The sequence below is a fragment of the Lepidochelys kempii genome, chromosome 22 (assembly GCF_965140265.1).
Source record: "Lepidochelys kempii isolate rLepKem1 chromosome 22, rLepKem1.hap2, whole genome shotgun sequence".
NCBI classification, from domain to species: domain Eukaryota; kingdom Metazoa; phylum Chordata; order Testudines; family Cheloniidae; genus Lepidochelys; species Lepidochelys kempii.
Window position 1 is genome coordinate 4,484,294 of NC_133277.1, and position 15,880 is coordinate 4,500,173.

General features: G+C 48.1%; 1 protein-coding gene across 3 annotated transcripts in view; it reads right to left on the reverse strand.

Moving 5' to 3' along the window:
- Positions 1-15,880, reverse strand: part of KIRREL3 (kirre like nephrin family adhesion molecule 3) — a 727,360-nt gene that overhangs the window by 161,561 nt on the left and 549,919 nt on the right. For all 3 annotated transcript variants that reach the window (XM_073320929.1, XM_073320928.1, XM_073320926.1), the window contains exons 5-6: positions 9,672-9,829; positions 2,744-2,894 (exon numbers count right to left, since the gene is read on the reverse strand). In XM_073320929.1, coding sequence (XP_073177030.1) covers positions 2,744-2,894; positions 9,672-9,829 — 309 coding nt within the window. The remainder of the gene's footprint in view (positions 1-2,743; positions 2,895-9,671; positions 9,830-15,880) is intronic.

The window sequence follows — 15,880 nt, forward strand, 5'->3', positions numbered from 1 at the left end:
TGCAAGTAGCTTGATAGCTAGATGGACTTAAATGATGGCACAGGCCCCGCTACATCTGAGTGGCCAGTGGTGGCTGCAAGTAGCCAGCTGTGGTTCCTTGGTCCCTGGCCGCTTGGTCCTGGCCGACATTAGAGCAGCAGGAGGACTACTCTAAATTCCACCGCTGATGTCAGCTCCAGAAAGGAGCTAGTCAAGGCCCAAGCTTAGTAGAGTTTGGCTCCCTCTTGTCCCACCCCATCTTGCCCCCACTTTGTCTACTGGCATGCCCCATCCTCCTGCTTACCCCAGTAAAGGAGCTGGTGTAGGAGGCAGTTAAGCTGCCTCCAGCAGCTTAACACCTACATAGGGACAATTCCCCAGGGGGATCTCCAGCCAATTTAAGTTCAGTGGAAAGTGAATGTAGCCAAGTGGAAAATCCATCTCTCAGGGTGTAAGGCAGTGGGGAACCAGGCTGTGTATGCTGAAGGGATGCAGAGAGGCTGGAGTACATTCTGTCTTCAGGGGTGAAATTCACCCCAGCACAGGCTGATTAATCTGTCTTGCTGTTATTATACCCCTCCATCTTCCATCCAGCGCTGTTAAATTGATATCCTCATTAGAGCCCATTAAAAGCAACACTCTTTTAATGGCTGGATGGGATTATTATTATTACTTTCACAGCATGGTGTATTTAATGGTTTGGAGTAGAAATTGGTCTTCTTTATTGGGTCTCTCCCTTTTGAAATGGATTCCACCATGCTCGGAGATTCAGATCACGTTGCCTGCCCCGTTCTATACAGCGCAGTCTAATGATGTCTCTGGCTTTCTGTTGTTATTATTGTGTGTGTGTGGGGATGCATGTGCAACTGTTGTAGCCAATTGCTATCTGTGAAATAACCCATGCCATTATCTCATCTGATCTCACCGATTCTGTCAGGACATACCACAGAGCCACCCAAGAACCTGTTAATCTTCCAGCAGAAAAGCTGGGAGTCTTAAATGGAGACTTTTCTGCTGCACTCGACTTTGCTAAGCTATGTTTTAATTGGACTCTGGAAAGCAGCTGCCAGCCCAATATTTAACACCCTGCAATTGCAAATTGTTGGTAAATGCAGCTGCAAGAATTGTGTGTGCAGATGAAGCGGGGCTAGGGGAAGGGCCAGCCTGAGCCTGACAGCAGCAGATATTGAAAGGGAGTTAGGGTGGGTGCATCTCAGACAGATGCTGTGGCCCAGACTGAAATCTATACTTAGGGGAGCTATATAAAGTTTGGCCTGTCTTGTTCTCTGCACGTGCCTGTCCGCATCAGCTGGAGTTTTAAACTGGTCATATTAGACTGGGACTGAATGAGACTAAGATATTTATGCAAGCCTTTAAAAAGCTGTAGGTGGGGGAATCACAGACATGGCTACAGAAATTCTGTGTTGTGGGCTAGGCCACTCCATCATGGGGATGGGTATTAAATGTATTTAAAAAAAGCTGTCCCAGCCTTGAAATTTTTTAACAAACTAATGAAATTCCCTCTAAGATTAATAGATTCTAAGGCCAGAAGGTACCTCTGTGAGCATCTAATCTGAACACCTATCTAACACATGCCAGAGAACTGCCCCTAAATAATTCCTAGAGCACAGCTTTTAGAAAACCCTCCAATCTGGATTTAAAATTGGTCAGTGATGAAGAATCTACTGTGACTCTTAGTAAACTGTACCAATGGTTGATCACTCTCACTCTTGAATATTTACACCTTATTTCCAGTCTGAATTGGTCTAGCTTCAACTTCCAGCCATTGGATAGTGTTAGACCTTCCTCTGCTAGATTGAAGAGCCCATTATTAAATATTTATTCCCCATGTAGGTACTTACAGACTGTGATCAAGTCACCCCTTAACCTTCTCTTTGTTAAACTAAATAAGTTGAGCTCCTAGAGTCTGTCATTATAAGGCAGGTTTTCTAACCTTTTAAACTATGAGCAATGATGGACCTGATGCTTCTTTGAGGCCTCTTTAAATCCAGGTAAAGAGCCCTCAGCCTCTAAGTCATGGGTGCAAATCCAGATCATGCATCACTGGTGAATGAACCTGCTTGTATCACCTGTGCTTTATATGGAATAGTTTGGTGGTCTCAGACAGGTGCCCGGTCAACAAAACGACCATCATAATTGGCATGGTTGCTGGCGACACTATGAACATAGACTATACGGAGGGCATAAGCATGGAGACCCTAGGTACTCCCACAGCTAGGGACAGGCTGAGCAGTTTGTGTAGAATCAGAATCTTTGCTCCCAAGCTAAATCTCAGCAAGTCAAGGTACTCTCCCATCCCCACCATGTTATTTGGTTCATTTTCTCACTGCTTCTGTGGTTGTTGGTTCTGTGGAAATTCCAGGATACCCTGAGAATGGCCCTTCTGATGGGATCTGGCCTGGGATCCCCCACCCTCAGGAGATAGCCTGTCTACATGGAACATTCAGATCAGTTTTGCAGCTCCAAGAACGTTCAAGAGACTGGAGAAGTTCTGGGGAGATGTCCAGATTTCTGAATGCTGTGTCAGATCAGTGCCCTGAACTGATCACCACTGGCTACTCGTAAGACTGCAAATACAGAGATACACTGGAGCCAAACGCCAAACTCAGAGCCTGATCTGGTTTGGAACTTTGCACTTAGGGCCCCACTCTAGCCAAACTCAGTCATTCAGGCACCAGGGAATCCCCAGGGCAGGGCGGCATTACAAAACACACATGGCTGGTCTGGCCGGTCACACACTCACGCTGTATGTCGATGGTCACGGATGTCTCCTTCCCGCTGGGAATGGCTTTGTTGGTGGCCCGGCAGACGATGTTCTGCCCGTTCTCAATGTTGGAGGGGCCGATAAAAAGGGTGCTCACGATGCTCTCCCTCTTGCCATCTCGGAGAAGTGTCTGCAGGGGGAGAAGCAGGGATGAAAGTTAGTTACTCTTGAAAGGGGCAATACATTCTTTACTCTTAGCTGTGTTTATTATGTTAGAGCTTAGGGACCAACAAGCATGAAGCCAGGTTATGGTAGTGGTAGGCACTGTACAGACAGAGCGGTAGACGGTCCTTGCATGAAGATCTTACAATCTAAATGACTGCAATTCCTATGGGGTTTGCAAAGGAGTTGATGGGGGTTAGGTGCACAAACTCCAATGAGTTTCAATGGGAGTTGGGTGCTTAACTCCAATAGGCTCCTTTAAAACCGTGCAGTGCCTTTCACCCAAGGATGACAGCTCTGGTGAGATTCATCCCACTCGCCATCCCAGGCAGGGAGATGTTTGTATTGTCAACTGAACAGACCTTGCAGCCATCAGGGGTTTCACAGCCAGTGGCCTGCTTCTTGCTCCTTGGGTCACCTCACACACCTGTGCCAAGCAAGTGTGAAACACTGCCATGCCAATCCATTAGCATTTCACACCCACTTTGCACAACAGGAAATGAACAAATATGCTGCCAGGCAGCGCGGGAATCAGGGCCTGAAGACTACAAGGGACCATAAGATTCCTAGAGAAGCAGCATAAAGTCACCAATTGCTGCAATGCATTGCACTGTGCAAACTACAATTTTGCCTCTAGTGCAGTTTGCTTAGAGTGAAGGAAAGAAGCAAGCTGTGTGATCTTGGGCTTGGAGTAGAGAGTGGAGTGCCAGCGGCCAAACCCAGCCCAGGCAAAACATCACTCAAGTCAGAATCAGGCCCGAGGACTCCTGGGTTCTATTTTTGGGTCTTCCTGGGGCTCATTCTGTAGCCTTTGGAGAATCAGCCCTTTGTGAATCCATCTCTGAATTTCCACAGGGGAAAAATCACACCACCTCACTAGCCATCAAGAGAACGAATGCTTGCATTAATTAATTATTATTATTGAGGTTTCTTTCGTTCTGGACCTCTAATGTAGGCTAATCAGACAGGTAATGCATGCCATGAGAGAGAATATTAAAAAGCCATTAACGAACTGCCTTGCAAGCTCTGCAGTGGACGATGTGTTCAGAAAGGGTTGATGCCACCAGCAGCGGTGGCATTCCTGTGCCACGCCCCGGGTGTAAATCGTAACCACTCTGATTTGCTAGTGTTATACACCCACTTTGCAGCGGTGCAAATGGTGACCCAAGGTGCAGGGCAATGGAGCATCACGCCCTGTATCTAGCTCTACGCCCCGCCCTGGCACAAGGCAAATCTGCGGTTTTCCTTTCTCCTTGCCCTCCTATGGCACTGTATAAGGAGTGATAATGTATAACCCTCATCTTGATCAGCCCCAAGAAGCAGGGGAGGCCATCAGAGGCGCTAGCGAGGCAGCTGAGGATGCTCCACTCCAATGCTGCAGTTATCCCCCGTCGCACACAGGCTCAACCTTCGGATCTGCCTGTTCATGGGCAGGGAGGAAGGTCTTTGTGAAAGGAACCTGGCGTAGCGAGTAGAAATCTTCTGCTGGGCGGATCTGATTTATGGCCCTCCGGCAGCATGGCCGACCAAAACGTTCAAAAAACCACCCATCAGGCCTCCAGAAAACTATGCGATGGGTGTAAAAATCAGGAGGTTTTTAAAAAGAATAATAAACGTTCAGTTCTTTTATTTGCCTTTAGGATTCTGAACTTTTAGGATACACTTACGTCACGGTTTCAAGCCTCTGCAACCAGGAATGCTAGAAACCTGACTCCAGGAGCTGGGGCTTTAAGAAAAACACCAAATATTGCGAGACTTGTAATAAAATCATGAGAGCTGACGACATTGCCACAGGGCTGTAGGCACAACCTGGCCCCATCTGGCATGGAAAGTCCCTTGCATGATGCCTCCCCAGTATGACAGCCCTCTTCCTCCAAGCCCTTCCATGCCAGCTGCTTAAGATGCACTGGGAGTCTCGGCTTCTCATTTGAGATGGGGCCACACTTTGTATGCAGCGAGTGCGCGTAGGCTTTGGAATTAATGCAAACACAAACACAGATATATTTGAAAAAGGGCTGATATTCCTTCACTGCCACGGCAATTGGCGGGTCTGAAACGAAGAGGGCTTAACTCTCTCTTCCCCAGCGCCGGGACTGACCCAGCCCTCAGCGGAGAAGAAGATTTGGAGCGATTGCAATTAGTTACAAACGATTACATGTTAATGGCCTAGATTTTAATTAATTTCACCCAAATTGGTGCAGAGAGGGGTCAGTTCTTTCAGGTTTTAATTAGCGCCATCTGCCACATGGCATCCTGGGAAGCGGGGGCAGGAAGGGGCAGCTGTGGATTTGATTTTGTTTTTTGCTCGGTCCCCGTTTCAGGTTGCAAGAGGGAGAGTGAGGCAATGCTAATCAGGGGAGTAATATTATCATGGGGGCTGGACGAGCAGGGTTTTTAGGGGGCTATGGGGATTGCAGATTTGTCCTTGCTCAGATGCACATGCTGCAGGCAGGTTACCCTTTCACAGCTGTGGTGCTCAACAGCCTGCTTGTTCCTTGCTGGAGACTGCTGCCAGCAGGGGAAATGAAATGTCTCAGGATTTGGGTGCAATAAAGCAGGAATCCTTCTGTGACACTGCAGGCAAATCAGATAGCAGCTAGGGACAGAAAGGTCATAATCCCTATGCAAATGAGATGCTCCCTTCTCCAGTAGCCTCCAGATGGCCTGTGGGGCCAGGCTGGCTCATCTGGGGGGAGCTATAGGCAGGGATGGAGGCAGCTGGGCACAGGGGAGATGGATCTCCCCAGGGGCTGCAATCGGATGATGGTTCATGGGTCTCACAAATTTGTTTTCCATCCGGCCAACACTTCCTGGAGCTGCCCAAGAGCTTCCAAACAGCCCCTGTCTGTCACACCCAGCCCTCCCAGTGCCCTTCCAGGCAGGTACATCTCTCCCCCCGACGCCAGGGCTAGTCGGTTTAGGCTGTGGTTGGTTTCTTAAGGAAATACCCCCCACCCCACCCCACACACATACATACTTCTCTTCATCGCTCTCAGGTTTACATGGGGAATCTCCTTGAGGTATCTAAGCCCTGCTTTCACCACCAGCATTGGATGCCTCTCCCCGCCTCATCTAGATCTCTGTAGCATCCCCGCTACCTCAGCTTGCGTGGCAGGCTGTGAACCCTGACAGCATCGCCTGACACTGCTGCCTTCCTGCTCATCTGAGATTCTCTGCTTGTGTCAGTTCGAGGTCCACCGCTACCATCCTGACAGGCCGGGCCCCAGCGCTCACTCCAGAACTGGGCCTCTGGTGCCTGTCCTCACTATCCCTGCTGAGATCTCAAGAGTCATTCCCCTCATCTGGTTTCTCCTGGCCTCTGTTCGGTAGCTCTGCAGGACAGTTGGGCTCCAGGACCCAAGGGAGTTCATCCCCCCATGGCCCAGGCAACTCCTTGCTGCTGACACCACCCTCTGTGATGGAATTTAATGGAACATGGACCCCTCTGCCTTTGGCTCCTCATTACCTGTTGCAAGAGCCAGTGTCTTGTATTGGTCTGGGAGCCATCGCTTTGGGCAAGATGGTGACTAGGGTGGTGATGGAGAGAAGGAAGCAGCAGAGCCAGCCTCTCGGGGGACCCCAGACGCTGTGGCATGTGCTACATCCCAGCTGTTTCCCAGGAAGAACAGCAGTGACAGCTCTCTGCCCGGGCTCTAAGATCCATTCTGGAACAGCTCCCTGCTCTAGGCCACTCTGTCAGTTGATGTCGCAGTAGCACTGACTCTGCAGCAGAGCTGGGTGAAATGTTTTCAGCAAATAGTAAATTCACTGAAAAATGCATTTTGAGGTACTGAAACAACCTGCAAATTCAGGTTGAATTGGGCAACTCGTTTCGGCCAAAAACAAAAATATTTTTTCCCCTGAGGAAAAGTCATAACAGTTCATTTCAACCATTTTGAAACAAAACATTTGGACTTTTCATTTAGAAATGTAGCAATACTTATTTTTTCACCTTGGACTTGCCCCAACCAACGAGGCATGTGTGTCTATCTACTCCCCTCATCAAGATGGAGGAAGGCTATAGGAGGGGCGTCGACAATCAACCTGCAGCTTCTGTATGTCCAAACCATCAGTGCCATCTACCAAGCTTCCTGCCTTAAAGCTCTGGCCGCTGCAAAAAAGCCGACAACTATTCCTCGGAGATTTCATCAACAATTCTTTCCTGGATGGTCATCTGATGCAACCAGACTATACCAGGAATTTAAATCCACCAACAACGAGCAGGTTATTGAAAAAACTAGAGCTCTTCTAGATCAAACCAGGCAAGAGTGATGGAAAGAAACTGTTTCCAAATTGTATTTCACAAAGCCCAGTCTCAAAGCCTAACAAACTATTACGAGATTGAGGGGAGATTCTCGTTGGGACAAGAGAATTATACCCAGTTATTGCATCCCAGCTGGTGGTCAATGGCAGAGCTCATAATCAAGACAAAGCCTTCAGACATGCAGTTGAAATGGTGGCTGCTGCGAGATGGCAGGTTTGAGCATGGACGTGAACCTGATGACTCCTTTTACTGATCAAGAGCATCACAACTTCAGGTCAGATCCCACTGAAATCTATGGACAGAGCCCTAAAACCCAGCCTTGTCCTTCCACATAATCTCACCACTTGGATGCAAAAGCCTTCTCCTGGAGAACAGGCATGAGCAAATTCAGCTGGAAATCAGCTTTGTACAGTGAGCTAGGATTTAAAAACAGGCTTATAATGGAAAAAGAATGGTTTTGTAGGCGTAACTGTGGAGTCATTACTGGAGCTCCACAATGAAGTGAAATAGTAAAAATAAATAGTAAAATAATTTGGTCTTGGGAGAAGAGATATCTATACACATAGGCAGCACTGTGATCCCTGAGGTGACTCCTGAATTGCACCAGGGATGAGTTTGGCTCTGTACCTTTCCAATGCAGAGGAAATACAAGAGCCACAGGAGGCCAATGCAGCTGCACAAGGAGCTTTTTGGCTATCTAAAACCCAAAAGGGATACATACAGGAAATGGGAGGAGGGGCATGTCACCAAGGAAGCATACATGGGAATAGCGCAAGAATGTGGGGACAAAAAACCAGGAAAGCCAAGGCAAAGAACTGTCAAGGAATGTACAGCCCCTTCCTGTTGTCTCTAACAAATATCAGACAAAAAGAGAAAGATCAAGGATGGCGTGGGTCCACTGCTCAATGGAGAAGGTGAGCTGGGGACAGAAGGCAGAGCTGCTCAGTGCCTACTTTGCTTCAGTCTTCTCTCAAAAGATAATGTGACTGGATGACTAGCAAAGTTACCAAAGACCACGGCCTTGGATGGGTTAGACACAACAAATCCTGCGTCTTGGCAGCGGGTTAGACTAGATGATCCCTGCTGTCCCCTCTGACCCCATGATTCTATATTAGTGCAGTAAAAGCTGTTCAAACATGAGCCACGTTTCAGAACCAAGTTTCACTATCACAGTTATAACACTGAGCACTTTCCTACATCTTCAAGTCATTTTAACTAATACAACCCATCCACCCATGGCACTGTAGGTATTTATGGTCACCCCATTTTAGAGATCAGGAACCTGGGTTAGGTGCCACAAACTACCCAGTGGCACAAAGGTCAGAGGTGAAACTAGAACCCACACCTCTTGGCTCCTAGAGCTGCATTCAGCCCCCTGGAACCAGCCTCTCTCTGTTTTACTTCTTAGTGAAATCTTGTCAGTCCAAGCCTACAATAATTGCAAGCCAGCAGTTCAGCCCCTGGCTCACAGTGTCACCAGCATAATTGGGATGGAAACTGCTAAAACAGGAACCATTTGTTCTCTGCTTGCCAAAGGTTGCTGCTGAACTCGTTCAATTTGATGTGCTATTCAGGCCACGAGAGAGACAATCCCCTTCCCTCCCAAGAGACTCATTTCCTCCAAATTGCCCAGCCAACCAGCTTCTTAGCATCACAGAGAGCAAGCTGTTCTAGCCAGTTTGGACCCAGAGCCTGCCACTGCTGTGGCCAGTTCTGGCCTCAGGGCTGCACCGGAGAGCTGTTGTGTTCTGTTAGGTGGCAACCATCCACTGGTGCATTTACACTTCCCTGAGGACAACTCAGGCTGAAGTCAATGGGAATTAGGCACCTGTATACCTTTGAGTATTGGGCCACCGTGCTTTTAGATACATGGTGAGGAGCACATCAAATAGATGACCTGCTCAGCACTGCTGAGAGGGAGAGCACTGAGCTCTCTGGGCTGGAGGTAGCCAATGAGTCAAATTCACAGCTGAGTCTGCCCTTGACTGCAACTCACAGCTGCTTACACCCTTCCGGCAGCTGCTTTTCTTGCCCACTCCTCCCCTTGGCAGGGCAGCTGCGTTCACTCCAGTAGGCCATGTTCAGAGATGACATGTAAGGTCACACGTTAATAAGTAGGTAAGTCTAAGTCAGCCTAAGTTGGTGTAAATCATTTACTGAGAAGGGCTTGGAGAAGCTTTGAGTCCACTCTGAATATGCCCTTCTGGCTCCCCACTGATCTCTGCTCTCCAAGCAGCCAGGGGTATGGAAGCTGAGGGAGCAGCACCGAGAAACTTGGGGCCAGAACATCCGCTGGTGTAAATCAACAGAGCACCACTGAGTCACTGGGGTTATGCCAAGTGACACCAGTTGAGGAGGACATTGCTCCTGATGCGTAAGAGCCACAGTTCTGCTCTGGCCAGTACTGAGTGAAGAACACCTCTGCGAGGCGAGCGGAAGAGCAATTCCACACCCCCCATCCCAAACTCCAGCCCACCTGACCTTGGAGTAGGTGGCTCCATTGATCACTTCTCCATTCCGCATCCAGACGATGGAGGCTGCTGGTTTGGCGTTGTCAGCATGGCAGGTCAGGTTCAGGGGATCCCCAGCTCTCAGGCTAATGACCGGGCCCCCAGTAATTACTGGGTCATCTGGAGGAACTGCAAAGAAATCAGACAAGAGAAAGAATGTAGTTTATAAGTTTCAGCCAAGCTACCCTTTGCTTGCAAAGTCTGTGCCTGCAGTGGTAGTTAGCAGGGCACACGCGGTGAAAATGGCAACCCTGGGCTAAACTACACTCTGGTACAGTCATGGAACCCCAAGGCAGTCAGCTTCAGTCAGGCTGTGGCTGATGGCAGAATATAGCCCAATCTTAGTACCATTCAACTTGATTTTCTTTTGTTGCCTGCATCTTAGCTGCGTCCCAGAGTCAAAAATATGGCAGCAATGGCACACTGATACTTAAGAGGCATAGACAAAGGAGACAAGGGATACGTTTTCAGCAGAGGTTTGAAATGAGATGAAGAATTGATTGCTTGGTGAGATGTAGGAAAGCGTGAGCTGGTAGAGGAGAAGGCTCTCATACAAAACAGCGGCCAGAAGGAAAGAGGCTGGGATAAAGGCAACACAGGAAGGAGGGAAACAGATTAAACAAGAAAGAATGACAAAGGCCTAGGAGGTTGCTTGGATAAGTCCATGACCTTATGCTACAAAACAAAAGAGCAGCACGTGCACTTTCAGCCTAACAGGAAAGGAGAGAGCACAGTGTGTGCATCCCCTCTGTAACAGTCTGCAACAGCTCTGAAAACAAAATGGCTGCTAAGCTCTGCATGCAGAAAGAGTTCTTAGAAATTGAAAGGGCAGCACCCAGAAAACAAAGACATACCACACTCAGGTGACTTCTAAACACATGAAGGGCAGTTTAGAAGCGCGACCTAGAAAGAACAAGATGTGAAACCCAAAGGACTGGCCGCTGAAAACCCAGCACTGTGCTGGCAAATGTACAGTCTTTTCCCCCTTAACTTATCTTTAAAAGCCTGATTAATGCCCAGCCTGCAGAAAGGTGGCGGAGGTGGGGGGGGGAAGGAGGGGTTTGCAGAGCACCTGATGCTGTGAGGATCTGGGGTTTGGTGAGTGTATGCGGTAACAGTGTCTTTTTTATAAACACAAATATTTAAACTTCTCAGAGAGTTCGATCCTGGAAGCTTGAGGTCTCCACAGCCAGACAGAGAGGGATGTGGGTGCTTGTAAATGGTTAACATGTTAACTGTTAAAGGTTTATGGAAGTTCATCCACTTGAAATTTGGAATAACAACAGCTGTGTGATCTCAGGGAAGAGATGGCTATTTGCAATGGAGATTGGTATGCTAGATCACAGTGAGTCTGGGGTATCTGCAGGAGTTTAAGCAGTCGCGAGGGGATTCGGCAGAGAAGAGAGGCTCCGTGTTGAAACCTTTATTAACAACTGTGCCTGAAATGGCTCAAAATGCTGGAACCAACACCAACATGTTTCCCCCATTTATTTATTTATAATGTTGCTGACTGCACTCACCTAGTGAAACATACACTGCTCATTTTATGAGGGCCCCAGGGAGAAAACTGTCATGCAATCTAGTGTACTCCATTCAAGAGCGAAGCAATGCAAGGTGCTCGGTCTAACAGAACAGAAAAGAGCAGCGAGCAGACACAATTTCAGTCCATTTTACACACTGACAGGGAGAAATGATTTCTTATAATCAGACTATGGGCCAAATTCATCCCTAGCTGCAAATTCACTGCAGTCAGCGGAGACACACCAGAAATTCATCTGGCCCAACATTTCTGTCTGTGACCAGAGACAAGATCCTCAGTTGATAGGATATGAATCAGTTACCTTGTCGAACTCAATGGAACTACACCAATTTACACCCATTGAGGATCAAGTCCACAGGAGTTTATACCAGCTGTCTAAGCCTGCGCCCCACTACCCCTAAATGCCAGGTACCCAGAGTAACTTTTCTCATGGCACAAAACTAAGATTGCTTCACACTTCTGGGTGTTTATACTTCACCCAGCACCATGGTATCTAGTAGCCAGGGGCTGATCTGGATGTGGATTTTAAGCACTGCAAAGTGTGTGGTGAGTGTTCAGAACTGGTGTTTTGGTTCAGCCCATTAGAGCGATGGACAGGTGTTTGGAAAATCATCTCTACATTCAGATTTCAACGCTCCAAAGACCGAGAGGGCTGGAATATGGGAGTTTGGATATAGACTAGTTACATCAAGTACGTTCTATCTAAAGCACCCGAAGGCCTCCATTAACCTAGTACTTAAGTACCTCACAGTCTTCTATGTCTCCTCACATGCCCCGGTCAGACAGGGAAGTGCTGTTATCCCTGTTTTACAGATGGAAAACTGAGGCACAGAGTGACTAAGTGACTTGACTAAGGTCAAACAGGAAGTTTGCACCAGAGCAGGAATTTGAACGCAGCTTGCCAAGTTCTAGGCTGCTGCCCTAACTCCTAAAGCATCTTTCCTCTCTGCAAATTAACATGCTGCACTGGGATGGCAGGGGTGTATAAAGTGATTTGCACTCGCTCCTCCTCAACCAGAAGCTTGCCAAATAACTTCCACGCAGATTGCCAGACATCGTGGTCCCAATCTGACAGTGGTGTGAGTGGGCACAATTCCCACAGACATCAACAAGGGGCACACCCATTTGTGCCAGGGCTGAGGAGGGTCCTGCGCCATCCTAAAGACATTTCCTTACATGCAGAGAGTTGCTAGAAGAGTGGGGTTTATAGCGTAAGCAGCTGTAGGTCACACAGCTCGGCTGGACTAGTCAAAACATTTACATCATGCTGGCAAATGAATTTGAGGCGAGGAATTGGATGCAGGCAGCCCTGTGCAGAGTCCAGTCATGGGGAAGGGGAGTGGCACTGTATTTATGGTTTCTCTGTTGCTTTAACGTGACAAAGTTACTGTCGCCTCTTCTCTGCCTCTTGTTACGCGTAGGGTTGCCAGGTCCCACGCAGACGGATGGAGACGCCCTCATTTGGCATTCGTTTGAAGGGAGGTTTTCAAGCATCTCCCTCTGAAGAAAGATTTTGCTGTGAGTGATGAGGAGACGTTTCAGATCTCAGCCTTCCTTTGAAATTCCCATCAATCAAGCTGTCATAGCCTGACAGCCTGCTACGAGGGGTGCCTCTCATTAGGGGCCCCAGCCTAGCTCTATCACATACAGCAGGGATTCGTCCATTTCTGGAGCTGTGAATCCTTTCTGAGCAGAGATGGGGCGTGATGGAAACTGGGCAGAGGCAGCCAGAGGTTGTTCCCATCCGCTGGCCACAGTGACACGAGCGTCATGGGGCTCAGCCCAGCTCTGCATCTCCAAACACCACCAGCACATTGGCACGAATTGGAGATTTCAGCCCAGAGGCCAAGAACTGAATGGGTCATCAACCCTGAACTTCCCTCTCTCTCGCATGTGTGTGGGGGGGGTGGCGTTTCACGGCTCTCAGCTCAGGTATTGGGTGCATCAACTAGGTGTTCCATGCTCTGGACCTGCTCTGGGGCGATAACCAGAGGGCTTTGCTCTCCATGGCTGCTAATCCAGCACCTTTGTCCAGCTCCAAACCGACATCTAGCAGGGCTTATTGAAAAGGTGGCTTATGCCACAAAGAGCACTGAATGCCCTCTCATTGCAAACAGACCTCACCATATTTCAGATGGTGCTTGGATTTGGCTTGAAGTCCCTTATGACAGGTAGAGCTTGAGCTGAAGATGAGAGCGAGTGCGTGGTGGGGGTGGGAAGGGTTGTGCTGTTCCCTGGGCCCAAGTAGAAGATTTATTTAGAACAAGACAGAAAGGTGCTCAGATGGCTGATCTGTCAACACATGGACAGGAAAGGGAGTCATTGCCTCGTCCAGGCAGATGACTGGAGGGAAGGTGGGACATAAGATTCCTTCTCCACTGGACAGGCAGGGTGGACAGCCGCCCACCTCCCTGCCTTGGGGAGCAGATGCTGCTGCAGAGAAGCTACTCAGTTACACAGGGAGCTCACTGTGCTGGGATGGGGCCCAGCTATGACCCACTCTGGGAGCTCGCGGGCACCAGCTGAACAACATGACCGTGAACGTTTGAAACGGACCGAGCCCTGTCTGGCACCCACATGTGCGTCTCTGTTTCAGCACCTGGGGTTCCTGTATTTTGGGCTGAGAAGAAGGTACTCGGCAGTCGTTGCTGGCTTCTCTACCCCTGAGCTAAGCTCAGGAGATGGGGAGGGAGCATGCTCCCCAACACCTCAGAACTGGTTACGGCGGCCAAGTTGCTCCCCCTGCCCCCAACACGCCCCTCCTGTCTGGCTGTGGCACTGCAGCAACTTTTGCTTCAGCCTCTCATTCTACAGGGATCCATATTCTCCACCTATTCGTAGGACAGATTCCAAGAGTGTGCAGAGACATATAGTACCATAGGAACGGGACAGCATGGGAATGAGACTGTACATGAACAATCCATGTGTGAAAAGAAAAGGAGTACTTGTGGCATCGGTTGCATCCGATGAAGTGAGCTGTAGCTCACGAAAGCTCATGCTCAAATAAATGGGTTAGTCTCTCAGGTGCCACAAGTCCTCCTTTTCTTTTTGTGAATACAGACTAACACGGCTGTTACTCTAAAATCCATGTGTGGTTACTTGCTCTCGCTGTGGATCATAGAGGGAACGTGCTCAGATCTCGTTGAGGTTCATAGAACACACAAGCAGCCCAAAGAGGGGGAGGAAACAAGGACTTAGAAATCACCAGCAATTTAAATTACAGCAACAATCCTCTTCCCTAACTGGAACAATAATCAACATCATCATCATTTAGCTCTTCTGTAGCATCTTTCAGGTGAGGATTTCAAAGGGTCTGACATGCTGTAATGAATTTAAGCTTACAAAAGTTACAAAATGTTTATAAAAGTATTATTCCTCCTTTTACAGATGGGAAAGGAGACGCCTAGCCTAGAGTGGGCAGCAGGGTTCATTGCTTATATTTTAGCGCTCAGCCGTGAGGAAACTTTTGCAGTGGAAAGGCAGATGGCAAGTGAATTTAGGCACCTACAGGGTGGTGAAGCCAGGCAGGAGTTTTGTGGATCATGGTGGTGCCATGCACAGGGACTTAGATGCCTAAATCTGGAGTTTAGGCACCCAAATTGCTTTGTGGATCACATCCTTAATTCCTCACCTGTACGGGTCAGGGGCTGCTTTTTATCTAGCTTTCTATCTGAATAGCTTTTCTGTGGCTCCCATCATCCTAAAAAGCTGTACAGTGAGGGCATTTTTAGGCAAGGAGTTTTCCTCTAGTCTGTTCTTCTGGAACAGAAAAAAATCCCTCTTTCCTACAGGAAGCTTGCAGGGCAAAATGGGGGACCTGTCACATGCAGACACTTAATATTCCCCATTGATGTCTGTACAAGGCCAATCCTGGGAAATGAAATTGAAAACTTTTTAGCAGCCGTGTGTTCTAATCATATTCTCTCCACATGGCCCATCCTGTCTCTGAGGTGCCTGACAAAAGGACATAGGTCATTGGTGGGGAGGGAAGGAGAAAAACACACCTAAGCACAGAACTGTTTTTCTCCCACATACTGTAAGTAACTTGTTTTCTAACCTATTGTTCTACTCCTGTTTCAGTCTATTGGATTAGCAGTGAGTCACAGAGAGCTGATAAGGAGATAAGAAGCACAGTGAGAGAGAGAGAGAGAGAGAGAATGGGTCCTGATTACATCTTCCCAAATAAGCAGTTATCATCCCCCGGTTATTCATGTAGCCATGAATTATTGATTGGCTCCCAGCTCATTAACCAGGAGATCTGGTTGGGGAGGGGCGGACCTGATGAATAGAAATCAGCAGTGGCTCTCAACATCTGTAACTTTTATGAAATGAGGAAGGACTCATTACTTTGCCATTCAAACTCTGGCACAGAAAAGAGAGTGAGAAGCCTTTAAGACAGAGCCGTGATCCATTATTCATCCATTGCACTCCCAAGATTTGGTTATTATTATAAGACACCACTATAGAATTTGGTCTCCTAATTTTTAATCATGGAGAGGGTGGAAGTATGAGCCTTTTGTGATGAACTCAAAGATAGAACCAACCCCTTTCTATTTTATTGGCAGCAAGGGGAATGGAATTAACTATTAAGGGTCTGAAAAAATTAAAGAACGAAAATGGAAGAGACTTATCACAGGATG